Source organism: Carassius gibelio, chromosome A24 (assembly GCF_023724105.1).
Source record: "Carassius gibelio isolate Cgi1373 ecotype wild population from Czech Republic chromosome A24, carGib1.2-hapl.c, whole genome shotgun sequence".
Lineage (NCBI taxonomy): Eukaryota > Metazoa > Chordata > Actinopteri > Cypriniformes > Cyprinidae > Carassius > Carassius gibelio.
The window spans coordinates 14,225,867-14,243,208 of record NC_068394.1 but is presented as its reverse complement, the minus strand read 5'-3'; the positions used below and the strand labels follow the sequence as shown (position 1 = coordinate 14,243,208).

General features: G+C 40.8%; 1 protein-coding gene across 5 annotated transcripts in view; it reads right to left on the bottom strand.

Moving 5' to 3' along the window:
* Positions 1–5,111, bottom strand: part of LOC127946137 (collagen alpha-1(XV) chain) — a 50,765-nt gene extending 45,654 nt beyond the window's left edge. For 4 of the 5 annotated variants that reach the window (XM_052542457.1, XM_052542458.1, XM_052542460.1 and 1 more), the window contains exons 1-2: positions 4,997–5,105; positions 4,868–4,920 (exon numbers count right to left, since the gene is read on the bottom strand). In XM_052542457.1, the coding sequence (XP_052398417.1) occupies positions 4,868–4,920; positions 4,997–5,028 (85 nt within the window). In that variant the 5' untranslated portion in view covers positions 5,029–5,105. Of the gene's footprint in view, positions 1–4,867; positions 4,921–4,996 lie in introns of all 5 variants that reach the window. The other variant, XM_052542459.1, reaches the window with a different exon arrangement.
* Between the last annotated feature and the right edge of the window lie 12,231 nt (positions 5,112–17,342).

Sequence of the window (17,342 nt, the reverse complement as noted above, 5' to 3'; positions counted from 1 at the left end):
TATGAGGTACACCTTGCTAGTATCGGTTTGGACCCTCTTTTACCTTCAGAAATTGAGCATCGCGTTAGTTCAGTCAGGCCACGTAAGTTAACATAAGTTATATGTTAACATAATACTGGATCTGTTCAGTGAGGTGACTCAAACTGTAATAAAACACATCAAGTGTTGTTTTCATTGACTCTCACATTAGAATCAAACATCCGAAGCCATAAACATCAGAATGAGAAAAACTAACCTCTGCGGTTTCACCAGCTGAACAAGCCACTGTTTCCTCCGAAACAGAATTAGCATCTCTCACAATGAGCCTCCTGTTCTCCAGGCCAGCGAGGGAAAAGATGAGACGCCGTTTCACCATTCTTGTTTGGACACTCTTGCATATTTCCTTTGATGGAGTTTTATCCATCGCCTAATATTTTCCAGGAATTGGAGGCAGACGTGTCAGAGCGGAGGAAGAAAAATCTTCTCACACTGTCAATCCAAATGTTTTAATTTCACTGTGTTGCTGTAATGCCGGAGTATGTCATAATACATTCCTGTAGAGCAACGACTGCATTATGCAACACACACACACACACACACACACTGATCTCAAACAGAATCTGAGGTGTCCTGTCAATATTCATGCTATCCCTCACGCTGTATGTCTTGGTAAAGTCTGTTCTGTTTGTGAAAGTCAAAGTGAAGAGCAGACAGTAATCTTCAACCACTCAGATCATTGTTGGATTTAAGGCATAAGGTATTTAAGCCAAGAAGTACCTTAAACGTATTCAGATTTTGTGTATGTAATGCAAAGCCAAAGAATAGGAGGAAGTCCTTTTTAAGATATGCTAACAGATTAGCATGTGAATTACCTTCCCCTCCAGCTCTCGGAGATCCAATCAAAGCCTCGGAGGAGCCGAAACAAAGGAGACTCTATGACAGCTAGATTATAAACTAGAATATGAGCTCCATGGAACAAAACAAGAACATCCTTCCATCAGCTATTAGTATTAATAATGCTTAGTGAAAAGGTATAGCAACCACAGACATTACTGTACATAATACACTGTCATGAACAGCATTAGAGACTTTTCTGGATACCTCCACTAAACAGTTTACAGCTACTAGACTCTTAAAGTGCTTTACTGGCACCGATGCTTCCATGAAGAACCTTCAACATCCATGAAGCATTTCCACACAGCATTTACAGTGGGAAAAAAATTCTATAGGTTGTTAAAATGATTCAAGAATTGATCACTGGATGGTTCTTTGGGAAGCCACAAATGGTTCTGGCATTGTGGAGGAATCTCCCTTTAGAACCTTTCATGTTAAAAGGAGAAACTCTTTAACAACAACAGCGTGTCTTACATTATAGGACTAATTAAGAATGTCTTTATTAATCAGCTTACAAATGTATGACGTCTGAGAAGATGAAAATAAAGATTAAAGTTAATAAATGAGAATCAGCCTGTCCATCAGTGGAGAGGAGATCCTGTAGAGTCATGAAGCCCAGTGTACAACAATCATCAGGAGGACATGATGAATAACACATCTGATCTGGACACCGGTGTTAAACAACCTGGAATCACAATATAAAAGCCCTACAGTGGAGAGCTCAACTGAACACCTCGTCTAAAGGACGTTCCCCGTCCTCCTGGTGTCAGTCAGGTCCTGGACCAAGCTCTGTCCTGCTTATCTTCAGAGGCAGGAGTCACACTATCTCAGGCTTGTTTTGAGAGATGTGATGTGGGTCAGTGTTTCAAGAGTTTGAAGTCAATTCTTCAGCAGTAGGATACATTACAAAAGGAGGCTACAGGAGATAGACCTAAAACTCTGGTTTGTGTCTTCAGTGAAACAAAGTCCTCATCCGAGTGGAAGAAAAAGGTGTTTGACTCCAGGAAGATTTAAGATTGCCACTTCACACAGAAAAACTGAATCTGAAAAACATGAGCTGAAACTACGAGATAATCAGAAGAGCGATGCCAAACTGTGTGGACACAGCAAGTTTAAGTGTTTAGGATTGTGTTTCAAACGAACATCAGAATCTGAAAGCAGCTGCTCTCGTACAGTACACGCAGAAGCATGGTTTCTGTGGAAACGGCTCTATTTCCTTTGTGTTTACAGCTGGGGTGGAAATATTTGTCCCAAATCAGTCATCTGGCCAGCGCCGTGCTGGCCGAGCTCTTCACCATCATCTATCATCATATATTACAGGAGTTCTTGTGAAATCTGAATCACAAAAGCTCTAGAAGCGGTCACCTCAAACATCACACTCCCTCCTCAAGCTTAAAGGAACAGTTCACCTAATAACTAAACTCTGTTTACCCCCCTCACTTATGATTTATGTCCATGCAATGAAAGTCAGTGGTGTGCAAAACACCTGCATTTGATTTCCTCTTCAATGTGAGGGGGAGTAAATGCTTTAAATGTGCATTGGTGGGTGAAATACCCCTTTAAAAGCAGAATCTGAAGCGTTTCTCCTGTATCTGGAGCAATGTGTCCAGTGTCAGCTGATTTCCGAGCAGAGCAGTGTTTTTGATGCCTCGTAATAACAGCCTAGACATATCTCAAACACATTAAGTTCATTATCAACATAAAACGAGGTCAAGAATGCAATCCTTTGGCACGCGTCCCGTTTGGAACGAGAATGAACAGCTCTGCGTTATTTTACAGATGGAGCACAATACAGCTTTTGTGGACATGATGTCATCCTTAGGGAAGATCACTCTCAACTGAACAGTTACTGTGCCAACTATCTGTCATTATGAGGGGAATTGGAGTAAAGACAAGGGGTTTAACCCTCGACGACCACCTTCTGTGACCTTGAACTATGAACCTCACCTGGATACACTGATGGAAACTTTCATAGCACCTCAAAACTACTGTGGAAAAACAATATCAAAACAGCTACAATGGACATACAAATTAATATAAATGCATCTGCATCTTAACAAATCATGTTCCAGCAACAGTTTCTAAAAGAGTTCTGTAGACTCAGTGTTCAGAGAAAACCACATCAGAGCCGGAGTGCCTCATCATCATCTCAGCTCATCGGATTCATTCATCATTCAGTCCCCAGCGGCTCCTGTGCTGCTCGTGTTCACCTGTAGCCTACAGTCAATCTAATTTCACCCTCAAACTATAAGTGTTGTTTTTAACAATAACAAAAATATCCCTTTATTGCACAGCTACTTACACAATACATGGACATCGAGGACGCCCCGTCCTGTTCCTGAGCAAGGCTCAGCTCAGCCCAGACCTAATTAAGATCATGAGAGCACAGCTGTGTTTGATCAGGGTGAGCTGGACTCTGCAGGGGTCACCCTGATGTGTGTGAAATATCTGCCTAATTTCAGAGAGGCTTTGGAGGCAGCGTAACGGTTTAATGAGCCACAACTACATAAACAAACAAATATTTGATTACTATAATACCGATTTCTCGCTAGAAATAACATCAAAAGTGCAACACATTTACACACAAACTGACTACCAAATGCAACTTTCAGACACCATCTTCAGCTCAACAGTCAAGCAATGGAATGCAGAGGATTGTGGGATATCAAAGATTGCCTTCAAAATTAGTTCAGAAGAACAGGAAGTCCAGAGACAGGAAGTAAAGCAGAATTTATAATTGGACATGTCTTGATGCCTTCCTGTCTTGGGATGCTGTCTCCGAAGGCAGTATTTTAGCGGGGGATAAGACATAATTGTTCTTCTCCTGTTAAAGCATGGCTCTGTCCCTTGAGTTCCAGTCCTGCAGAGTTCAGCTCCAGAGAGTGTGCAGTGATCCTGCAGACCTGGATGAGATTGTGAGGTGTGTTTGATTAGAGCTGGAGCTGGACTCTGAGAGAGGACCTGGAGGACCAGAGCTGAGAACCACAGCCTTAAAGGGACACAGTAATAACATCACTAATGCTTTTACATTCACTAGGGAATCTTTTGCATTCCCCAAAGAACCTTTGTGTTCATTTGCAAAACTGTTATGATGAAAATAATATGAGGTGAAAGGAAAAGCGCACAGCTTCTCAGGGAAATGCAATACTTTTTTTATTCAGAGAATAATTTTCACCATCATACAGATATGAGATAAATCTTAAATTTAGAGTAGAGTAAAGCTTACAAAAACGGGAACTGGTTAAAATAACTGAGTGGTCTGTGAAACAGATTAGCACAGGAATGGAACAGGTTCTTTTATAAGCGTTTGACTCGTTTATGCGAATCGACTCAGTGGAAGTTCATTTCAAATCGGTTAAAATATATATACATATATAATGTCATGGCGTAATTACGTCATCCCGTGACCATGACGAAGTTCACACGCTCTAAAACACCCAAATAAATCACATATCGGTTTTTCCCATTATGTTTTATTAGTATGTGTTTTGTAAATACGTGTTGCACCCATGATTAAAACAATCATTTAGAAACTAAACATTATCTTTTGCAATATGCTCCTAAAATTAATTTAAATCTCTCAACTACAAAAGAAAAAGAAAAGAAAAAAAGATTTTGCGAGTAATAAAATGCTGTTGTTTATTAAAATCAACTCCTTTTCGTTTATTAGACACACGTGTCATCATCTCCATTATGTTTCATGTGTAACATTTCTGTTGTCAATCGGTTATTAAAGTAACAGATTCTCAGTTCACTCCCAGTTCACACGACAGAAACAGCGTGTGACGCGCGCCAAAAGAGCCGATTCTCGGTTAAATGACTCTCTAGAACCGCTCGGAACGATTCAACAGCGAACCGATTCACTAAAAAAGATCTGACTTAAAAGAACGAGTCGTGCACCTACCTCTAACTACTTTCTGCAGCTTGTATGAATGTATAAAGCACATAAACACGTTAGCTGTGATTTCGCAAACATGTGAGTGATGTGTCATACCTGAGGCAGAAGAGCAGAGGCACACAGTGATGAAACTCCAGCACCACACTCTGCTGAGGAGAAATAAAGATGGAGATGATGCGAGATGTTTCTCAGAAGCAAATGAATGAAGTATAGAAGCTCAGTCACCTCAGCAGCGAAGCATCTCTCGCTCGCCCCATGATGCACAGTAGAGACAGACACAGACCCTTCTCCTGCAGCTCCACGTGAACAAAGACAGTCTCAGTTCGTCCAGAGTCCCTCACACACTGAAATACGACTCCGAGCTGAAGCAGAGCTCCCACCTCCTCCAGCCCCTCACCTCACACACACACACACACACACACACACACACCGGCTTCACCACAGACCTCTGCTGCGAGGTGATGAATACAATCTACATATGAAGTAGTGTGCAGCTACAGACAGAGATATAATGTACAGTAGTCCCAAAAAACACACAAAAGTGTATGGATGTCATTACATCTGTTACAATATTAAACCAATGCTGCGAGAGCTTTTCTCAGAACTCACTCTGAGATCTGATTTTCTTTTCTACTACATGTCGGTTCTTAAGTTCACTCAATACCTGAATAACACTGTGATGACTAAAATGTAAATGATTTCATTGAAATCCTAAGTCATCTCATGTCTTCTCAAGCAGATGTTCTCCATGAAACACAGCACAGTGTTTAAGAGAGAGTGTCTCTGTGATTACTGCAGCATCTCAGTGCTAATCATTCACAACAAACAGTTCTGTTCCAGACTGAAACCAGTGGTTAGGAGTGGATCTGATCCAGGATCTGATGAGGGAAAGGCCCAGCTTTGATAACGTCCACTGAGCTGGTTTGGTGATGTATTTTTCAATGTGTGCTGGACATGCATAGGAGGGATTGCATGCACTCTTTTACTGGACGCTATTCGTGTATTTAATGGCCATTAGCTGCAGCTAACACTTAAATCATCAGACATGTCTCACCTGATTCTAGAGGAGTTTCCAGACAGCTGACGGTGTATTGCTTCAATAGTGAATGTGGTAATTCTCAGAGGATCTGCATTATTTATTATTTATTAGTTTTTTTCAATTTTGAGAATGACAGGGACTTTCCTAAGATTGCTGGCATATTTTAAGGGTGCTACACCATCTACAGCAACAAATAGTAAACAGATTTTTTGCTTATGAATGTTCAAATTTGATGCATTAAAATTGGTAGATTAATATTTTATTTTATTATGGATGATGTCATTATGCAAATTATTTTTTTGTTTTTACTTTTCTGAGAAAAAATAAATAAATAAATATGTGTGGTGCTACAAGGCACTGGTTTTTGCTTCCCACATAAGTGAAACAGCTTCAATTAAATTTAATTAAATTCAGTTCAATTCAAGCTTTCAAATGGCATCAGAAGAACTGAAATGAAAAAACGTTTGATAGTCCATTAAAGAATATTTCAGCCAAAAATGTAAATGTGTTGATCTCAGATGAACTGAGGGTAAGGATATTTTCTGCTACTGTTCATGTTTGGCTGAACTATTCCTTTAGTAGTTTCATAGAAAAGAGCAGCATGAACATTCTTCAAAATATCGCACTGGAGATGTGTTCCACGGAGGAAAGAAAAGTCTGTCTTGCCTTGAAACAACATGTTGGTGAGTAACTGATGACAGTATTTTTATTTCTGGATGAACTCTCCCTAGTAGTCTGGCTAATGGAATCGAGTTGAGACCTAGTTTTTTATTGTCTAAACAAGACATTACTCAGTGTGAGGAGACCTTGTGCAAACCACTGACTCTGTGAGGAGGATTTCTTCACTTTGACTCACATTCCCTCAGCGGTCAGCACAATAAATGAGTTCATCTGTGCTGATGTTAGATGTCTAGGATCCCTGCAGCAGAAGCTCTGTCTCTGAGTCCTCATCCATCATCATCTGTGAGGTTCAGAAGATAAGAGGGAATGAATTCCTGATACAGCAGCGACACAGGTCCTGATAAACCTCACAACCCTCGTCCGACACAGACTCGAGAGCTGCTGTGTTCAGTGTTTTGTGTCAGAGATTCCTTCAACACACAGCATCAGGGACATACTGCAGTTATGGGCACAGTCTGAGGGGTTTGTGTCTCTAAGATGCTGTATGACATGATCAAGGCAGCTCCAGTGATTTTCTCATTAAAACAAACTGAAAGCATCACAACCTCGTCAGTTTCTGAACGATTCTGAAACATGTCCTTTCATCAGTGAGATATTTAGTTCATGTGGCAGGGACTCGCTCTGGGCTTCAGAAAGTAGGTTAACTTGCTCAAGGAAAGATCTCCATGGTAATACGGTGCTGTTGTATGAAAATAGAGTGTGTAAGGCTGAGATGTGAGCGTGTGTGTGTGGTGTGAAGCGGTGGAGCTGCAGCGTGACTCAGTGCTGATTCAGTCATGAGAACACCGCTGGAAACTCAGGCATTCTTTCATTTTCTCTGGAGGCTTGACAGATGTCTGCAGAGACACTCTAGAGGCCATTCAGTTCAGCTTCTGGAAAACATTTTCATTGATCAATGCAAAAGAAGCACATTTTAGCATACCTTTAACGAGTACTTATAACCACAAAAACATATTTTCATACTCTTAATGATTGCAAATAAATGAAGATGTAGTTTAAATTTACAGGTATGAAATGCAGTTAGCTGAATTTGTGTTTTTCTCCCACAAGCAGGACTTCAGCACATCGTTGTGTCATTTCATAATGACTTATCTTGTCTTTAAAATATGGTTCAAGTAAAACTTTGCATCTGCTTTAGTATGTTAATTTATGCATCGAAATAAGTGAACTCTAAAAGCATGACAAATTACTGTTCACAAAATTATTTTTATTTAATTTATATAAATGATCTGCAAGTAGTTTTTAATGAAGTACACTAAAAGTTCACGTTCAATACAATAAAGCAGACTTCTTTTTGATGAAGGTACAGATGAAACTATGATGTCTTTAGTGCACAAATGAAGAGCAGAACATGACAGCATCCCATAAATCTGAGTAATGCTAATAAAGGATGGTGTGACGTGTGTGTGTTGGAGTGACTCAGAACAGAGAGGTTTATTTTCAGCTCTGTAGACTCGTCTGGAGCACGAGGAGATCTTCAGTGATGTGCAGACGGACCCCACACAGCTTCTGTGTTATCAGCTGCTGCTGAGCTGAACTGAGCAGAAGATTCACATCCCTGTCTGACACGCTCCAAAACCACCAGCAACCGCAAACTTCATTCATTTAGGAGAACCCTTCATGGGTTTATTATTGGGTTTGTTTTTTGGTACACACATGTGTGTAAATATCCTTATGTACAACAACAGACGTAACATTTCCTCCAAATAATCATGCGTTCAGTAATTCCAGTGAGAGACTGGCCTGCTGTCACGGTGCTTTCATCAAGAGAACAAAGATGATCAGGATTCTTCCTGAAGAGGTCACACTGTAAACAGAGGAGCAGGAGGACTGTTGATGCACTCCACAGGAGACCAGACTTAACGCTTACACACCGCTTTTCACACACACACCACACACTCGCCACACACACACAAACACACACACACCACACACACACTCGCCACACACACACACACCACACACACACACAGACACACAAACACACACACACGCGCACACACACACACTTGCCACACACACACACTTGCCACACACACACACACACTTGCCACACACACGCACAGAGACACACACACACACGCGCACACACACACACACCACACACACACACACACACACACACACACACACACACACACCACACACACACACACACACCACACACACACTCGCCACACACACACAGACACACAAACACACACACACACACACACACACTCATTCACTTTAAATCTGCCTTTAGTAAGTTCGTCCACAGAGAAAAGTCCAGCATGTGCTGACCCATGAACAGAGCTGAAAATCAAACACTTCTCGTCAAACATGTGTTTAAACACGGCCAGCCATTCCCTGAGAGGTCAGAGGTCATACAGATACAGTGCTCAAATAGAGCTGAGATAAGCGGTCTGCGCATGGCCTTGAGAAACCTGACTGACCTCACTAACCCAAACTCAGTCTCACAGCTCTTCTCGTCACTGCCATTCGTCATCTCTGACACTTCTGATAAGACATATCCTAAAATCCTCCTCAGGCCAAACCTTTCTTTGTACTTGAGCAGTATGAGGTTATCCACGAGTGTTCAGAGTGTTTCTGAAGGAAGTCTCTTCTGCTCACCAAAGCTGCATTTATAGAGTAAAAACAGTGAAATATGTAGCACTGTAAATGAATGAAGAATGATTTCCTTCTATTCAGCATCACTGCACAGTCCTCGGTTTGACTTCTGCGGTCACATGGTCACAGTGTGTGGTCTCTGAACAGCAGGCTGTCATTTACTCTCAGAGATGATCAAGATAGATTTATCTGAAATAGAAATCTTTTCTAACATGTCTTTGCTGTCACTTTTGATCCGTTTCTTTCAATCAATCAATCAATAAATATATTTCTGACCCCAAATTTATAAATGTGTGCATATACATTGAGTACAAAATCATAAGTGAATAAGAACATTCAAATCTTTTTACCATCTGATGTCTTGTGTGTCATTTTAAGGTGCTGCTTCTTTAATTAAAACAGTAAATGCAGTGGATGAGACTGTGCTCAGTCCTTTAGTTGAACTCATTCTCTGTTGTGGATCCGCTTGTCATCTTGAGTTCTTCTGAAGGTTTCAGTCATGAGTCTGTGCACGTCACAGCAGCAGATCCTTTGATGGTTTAATAGTTCCAGATCCTCAGCTGGTCTCCCTAACCATGACTGCATCACACCAATAATGAAGCCTGTACCTACAGCGTGTGTGGGATTCTTCTAGAAGCTCTCAGACTTCAGCACAGCAGACTCACGGCTCACTGATGTCATGGAATCACACGCGTGTGGCTCTGTGGAAACATGTTGCTGGATGAGTTTAACCACAGCGAGAGGGAAATACCCAACAATAACTAAAGGAGCACTGTTTGCAGTTAAAGGTAACTCCCTCACGGCAAATCACTGGCAGACTAAACCAACCACATCCACAGCGATCTCATACATTCTCTGGAAAAAAGAAGGAAAAAAAGTAGAAAAGTTGTCACTGGCACAGAATCCTTTCAAAGACACACCTTTGGACCTTATTTACCCCTAAAGTGTTTTACTTGTGAAAGGAGAAGTGACAGTGTGTTTGTGCACTTTTTATTGTACAAACACACGCCTAACTGGACTATTCAGTAATTTCTTATTTAAAATTTTCATTTGTTTCCAAATTTCCAAAAAAAAAAAAGAAAAGTGCATTAATTAGCCACACGTTATGGAAGCCCGGTTCTCCCATGTTGTTAAAAAAAAGAAGAAGAAGAACAAAGTCAGAAATGTGTGATAGAAACCAAATATTGAGATGTAAATGTACAATTCTGAGAAGAGAACTCAGTGTTGCAAAGTATAAACAACTCAGAACAGGGTGTGACACAAAGAAAGAAAGAAAGAAAGAAAGAAAGAAAGAAAAAGAAAGAAAAAGAAAGAAAAAGAATGCAACATAAAAGTATCGCTTTTATTTTATTTTATTTTCTTCCATAGCATGCAAACCCTTCATGAATGCAAATGTTGTGGATTTTAACTATAGGATAAAAAGTTATAGCTGTTCAAAGAGCAGATTGACATTAATAATATTCCTGACTGAAGGCCGTCTGTGTATCATTATATAAACACTTCCCACAAACCATTTAAACAAAGCAAGACTGTGTTTGTGTCACACCCTGTTTCATTTCTCAAGTCTTTTCACTTATCTAAATGCATGCATTTTCCAAGCTTTGGAAATCATTTTAATATGTTTCATGCAATACTTTGTCATTTTGCATGTGAATTTAAAGGGATTTTTAGAAACTGGTTACAGTGAATGAGTTGCGCTTCCCATCACAGAGATGAAAATAACTGCAGAGAACAACTGCCTGAAGATCATGAGATCAACACCTATCAAGAGAACACGCTGGTGTTGAGTTCATGTGAATCTGTATGGCTTAACACACTCGTACAGTAGATGATGCCAGGAGTAACACAGTGAAGTAATTACTCCTGCATTGTGAAACTGATGTGATGCAGGAGACGTCAGCGTCAGAGGAACGCCATCATTAGATCCAGAGAGACCTTCAGGCTCTTTCACAATAATGTTTCTCATCTGAGATCTGAAACCTTCTGGCCTCGTTTCAACAGTTTCCACTCAAACATGAATGTGTTGTTATTGACTCTCTCCTCCAAAGACCGGCGGTCTCATTTACCAGTTAATAAAATGCCTATCGTGGCCAAAACAGATCTCTGATCCTGGAGAAAGCTATCCATCAAATAATAGTTTATAATATTAATTAAAATTAAATATTTAGGAATTTTATTTCAAATACAAATATGTATTAAATGTCTGTGGGATGAGTCACAGGTAATACTAGCAATAGTGATATTTACCACTGATAACTACTGTAAATACAGTATCAAATCATTCAGGAGCGCTAATCATGTCATTTCTGATTTTCAGATTTTACAAATGATTTTTGTTTTGTTTATTGATTGATTCATTTATTCACTCTCCTCTGAATGAGTATAATGTAAAGCTGTGATCACGTTTACAGATTTTTGTGAAATCCATTCATTTCTACAGGAATCCAGACGATCAGGGAATTTGATTGTGAGGGTGAATGATTTGTTAACAGGTTCAGATTCATCTCATCCTCCAGCACACAGTCGATCTGTCCGACGGGAGCTGTGCTTCACTCAATGTGCTTCTTCTCCATTTCTCTTTCTGCTCCTGTAAAGCTGCTTTGAGACCATGTGTATTGTGAAAGGAGCTATAAATACATTTGAACAGCACTACTGACCTCTCTGCCCGCGAAACTTCAGTGTGATTTAAGCTGAATATCAGAGGATGCTTTGGGACGGATGTGGAGAGGATTGACAAAGAGCAGCTGATACTGTAGATGTGTGAGACCCCCGCTTCACAGACAGACAGAACGGTCCACATTTACCACACACACACACACACACACACACACACACACACACACACACACACACAAACACAAGCCAACCTGCTGAGCTTCACACACTCTTTCAGTATTTGAGGATGTAAATGGGGGCCGGATACACATACACACACTCATACACACACACACTCTTAATCACCCCCCACACACACACACACTCACACGAACCTGCTGAGCTTCACACAGTCTTTCAGTGTTTGCTTGAGGATTACACACACATACACACACACACACACTAAAGACAAAGACTCGGGACGGGTTGAGAGCAGAGGAGCGACAACAAACCTGCTGAACACATGTGATTAACATTCACATTTATTCCTTTAGCAGGCACTTTTATCCTTAGCAACAAGTGAGGAGCACAGCAAGCGATTCATAATAATGAGGCAAATAAACAAAGGAAATGCTCGTAATACACATTTTATTAAGATGCAATTAATAGTTGACACTAGAGATGGTTTTTCATCTGTCTCTTGAACATCGTCAGGGATTTAGTATTCCGGATAAGGAAGGATGGGAAGATCATTCCACCAGCCAGGAACAGTGAGGGAGAGTGTTCTGGAAAGTGATTTTTCTGGACGGGATATAGATTCATAACAGTGAGTGGAAGTAGACAGGTGCTGAGCCTGTGGCTGTTCATTATGCAAGCATCAATGTCTTGAACTTAATGCGAGCCACAACCGTTAGCCAGTGCAAGGAGATAAAGAGAGGTGTAATATGGGCTCTTTTGGGTTCTCTGAAGACCAGTCGTGCCGCTGCATTTTTAAGGTTTGATTGTGCTTGATGAAGTCCAGCCAAAAGAGCATTGCAGTAATCCAGCCTAGAAAAGACAAGGGCCTTGTTGTGCAGCATGCTCTGTTAGAAAGGGCCTGATCTTTATGATGCTGAGCAATACAAACCTGCAAGATCGAGCAGTCTTTCCAATGTGGCCTATGAAGGTCAGCTGATCATCAAAGATTACACCAAGGTTTCTGTCCAAACTCGATGGGGTATAGCTGTTGATCCCAGCTGGATGGGGAAATGGTGGTGTTGTGGCTTAATGGTAAGAGAGTCAGACTTGTAGCCCAAAGGTCATGGGTTCAAGTAACAGTACAAGCAGGGATTGTTGGTGAGTGGGAGAATGACCAGTACTCTCTTCCACCTTCAACACAATGACTGAGGAGAGACCCCTGAGCAAGGAATCACACCCCCAACTGCTCCAGGTGTGTGTTCACAGTGTGTGTGTGCATTTGAATGGGTTAAAGGCGGAGCACAAATACTGAGTATGAGACACCACACGTCACACAACTGTGCTGTAGATCCACACTGGTACAGCGTTCAATCAGACCACAATTGCAGAATTAAAAACAGTTGCAATGGAAACTATTACACACTATCAGATGGAGCGACTGGGAAATGTCAAATAGTGGAATTCACTCGCTTCAATAGTCTTAGTTAAATGTATCTGTCTTGTATTTTGAGGCAATGTGTGTGTCATGTAAACACCATACTACTTTCAAAGTCTGCTGAAAGGCCTATTGGGTAAATAAAAGCTTCTCATCTGGGCTCAGTTCAACAGCACTGACCTGTAGAAGCTGACAGGAGGGTTACTTCAGGTTTGCTTCACTTCAGGTCATATGATATCCAGAATAACCAGATTAATTTACAGTAGTCCAGATTTAGGCTTCTTTTGTGATGAAGGATTTACCTGAAGCATCTGCGATCACTGGAAGTGTTGGAAAACTTTCTTCTTTAATAATAATGGACAGCAATTTGTAAAATATCTTCTAAAATCTTAAATGGACTAGAAAATTGTATTTAATTGTGACTTTATATGAAGTAGTGTGAGTATATATATATTGCAATTGCAATTTTGTTTCTCATAACTGCAACTGTAACTTTAACAAGTAATCTCATAATGTTACTGTTTATACTGAGGCAGGCTTCACAGATTCAGAGCTGTATTTACACTCATAGTTCCTTCATTCAGCGACTAACTTCATCTGAATCAGATCAAACCTCCTTTGCATTCATGTTCTGAATCAGTGTCCTTTCAGGAAGACCTACACTTCTCAAACTGTGTTGGCCAATGAGGAAAGGGTTTGTGTAATTTAATGTTAACAAGTCACAACTGGGAGTACAAACTCACAAATCACTTTGAGTGATTCAGTGTGGAGGAAATGAAAGTGAGTTGTTTGTTCCTGTTAGTTTTGTTGCGTTAGAAGATGGAGGCCATTAAGATGAAAGAGTCTGGGGATCTGCTGAGATGCTTGTAATGATAAAAGACACCGGCAGAGGCTGGGACGTGCTGACCGATGTGGACCACACAACACACACTCATATGCAGCACTGCATGTGTGTAAAGGCTCCAGAGCATTAGAAACACTACAACAACAAATATGTGCAAATCATAGCAGCAATCACAAACTTATTTGGCAAAAGCACCAGTTATATTTACAGAACTCCCATCTTCATGTACCCAAAGGGTTAAGTGAGCATGACCCCTAAAACTCTGACATGTGAATGTAAACAGCAGTTAAACAGAGCCAGCACTGCAGATGTGTTCTGTTTTTCAGAGTAAAACTCACATTCGGGTGTCAAACGTGTGTCCTGTAGCCGAGGTCAAAGCCATGTGTACAGACACATGATGACAGAAAACATGAACAGGTGCGCACTTCTCTGATCGTTTCTGACAGGCATATGCTCAAAACTCAGAGCCAGATTTCTGATGTTCTCCAACACAACTTTCTTATACATTTTATAAATTCATTATAAAGATGTAAATAAATCAGTAATATGTAGAGTTTATACAACTGTACATTTTAGATTAATGATTAAAGCATATACATATGAACTCAAAGATCCAAGACTTTTTCTATGTACACAAAAGGCCTATTTCTCTCCAATATTGTTCACAAATCTGTCTAAATCTATTTTTGTGAGCACTTCTCCTTTGCCGAAATAATCCATCCACCTCACAGGTGTGGCATATCAAGATGCTGATTAGACAGCATGATTATTGCACAGGTGTGCCTTAGGCTGGCCACAATAAAAGGACACTCTAGAATGTGCAGTTTTACTGTATTGGGGGGGGGTCCAAACCCCAGTCAGTATCTGGTGTGACCACATCTCCTTCACATAGAGTTGATCAGGTTGTTACATTTATATTTAATCATTTAGCAGATGCTTTTATCCAAAGCGATTTACAAATGAGAACAATAGAAGCAGTCAGATCAACAAGAGAACAACAACAGTATACAAGTGCCATGGCAAGTCTCAATTAGTCTAATATATATATATATATATATGTGTATCAGTGGCGCCCCCAGAAAATTTTAACAGGGGTGGCCGAATGAGGCCACAGTAAATTTTGGGGTGGCACATTAAAATTAAGAAAAAAAAAAAAGGGTTTGCAATATAGACAAAAAGTTATATCTCTGTGAGTTCTAGGATTTTATCGATAACGATAATTAGACTATTTTGTGTTATTTTTGCGAGTGTTATTGTGCTGATATCTTATTTTTAATTGTGCTGACACCTGATTTTTTTTTTTTTTTTTTTTTTTTACCTTTGCATCATTGTTTCTAAAAGTGTGCACCATCTTTTAGGTCAAATACTTGCATTTGGGCTGTTACCAAGCAAATGCAATCAGTATCAACACAATTGATCTTTGCAATGCAGATAAAACAGAAGCTGCATCTGAGGTGCCATTAAGATGTTTTTACACACTGTTTAATGCAGCTCCGTGGAACATGGAATACTTTAACCTGCAGTTACAAATGAATAAATAATGTTTTGATATTTTAAAGATAAAACATTGAAAACTGATTTTTGAAAATACAAAAAAAAATGAAAAGGTACCTAAAATGTGAAATTAAAACCGCCAATAGGTGGCAGCGAGTCACTGTTAATAAGTGAGTCATTGCGTTTGAACCGAATCATTTAAAGGTTGATTCATTCATGAACATTTTAATGTTGCTCAGAGATGCAAAACTGTGGGCTGCAGCAGGTGCTGCACTTTTTTTTCACTTCTTAAACTATTGTGAATTTACATTCTGCATTTAAATTAATTTACCCACTGCAAATAATCCTAGGGGTGGCCACAGGGGTGGCCAGAGTTTATACAGGGGTGGCCGTCGCCCCTTGGGGGCGCCCCTGATGTATGTGTGTGTGTGTGTGTGTGTGGAAGACAAGAAAAGTGCTAGTATTAGTTGGTTAAGTGCTGGCAAAAAAGATGAGTCTTAAGATGTTTCTTGAAAATGAGTAAAGAGATTGGGAGGTCATTCCAGCAGCTGGGCACAGTCCAGGAAAAGGTCCGTGAGAGTGATTTTGAACTTCTTTGGGATGTCACCACAAGGCGTCGTTCACTTGCAGAGCGCAAACTTCTGGAGGGCACATAGGATTTAACCAGAGAGTTTAGGTAAGTTGGTGCCGTGCCAGTGGTCGTCTTGTAGGCAAGCATCAGTACCTTGAATTTGATGCGAGCAGTTACTGGTAGCCAGTGTAACCTGATGAGGAGAAGAGTAACATGAGCTTTTTTTGGCTCATTGAAGACAACCCTCGCTGCTGCATTCTGGATCATTTGCAGAGGCTTGAGCACATGCAGGAAGAGCCAGGAGAGCATTACAATTCTACTCTCTTGCTCTCAACGGAGGCGGTCGCATTTCTTTCCTCTCCTCCCTGCCTTTTCTTGCTTCGCTTGTTTTCTCTTGTCTTGTCTACTTGAGAGACTCTCTCTGCACTGCTCTCCTAAACTGGAATATGGATTTGTTAAACTGGTCTCTCAACGCAATTGACACCATCTTCTCGACGAGAAGCCTGGGTTTGGGGGAACCTGACTGCCCTGCCGGAACGTTTGCAGCTGGCTACACGATGGACGCGTGGGCGAATTGGCGGGTCGTGTGTCTGGCGACTCTTTCCGTGGAGGACATTGAAGACATCTACCTATTCAGAACCATGATAACAGGTCTTCTGCTGATTGGATTAGGCTTTGCCCTGGGTTATCGGAAAATTAAGAAGACGGGAACAGCCGTCCAAAGCCTCACAAGGCTGCCCGTCATGATTGAAGTAGTGGGCAGAGCGGTCAGCATTGAGACTGAGACTATTAACCGCAATATGGATAACATCATGAAGAAGCTCACGGATTTGGAAAAGAAATTGGAGAATTTGGAGACCAATGGACAATGAAAAATCATAGTGACCGTGAAAATAAATGCGGCTACTAGACCAAACAACTGGTATCTTATCTTCTTTTGGCTTTCTTTACCAGCTTTGGCTGGATGACAAAAATCTCCCAGGCGAGCAGGGCAGCTTGACTTCTCTTGCATTCCTCCAGCCTCTCCCACAGACACCTGCTGATTGTTGACTCTGTCTAGGACCTGACCAAGGACGTCTCCATGGCAACTTGCTGTGACGCTGTAAAATCTGCGGACTGAGGAAT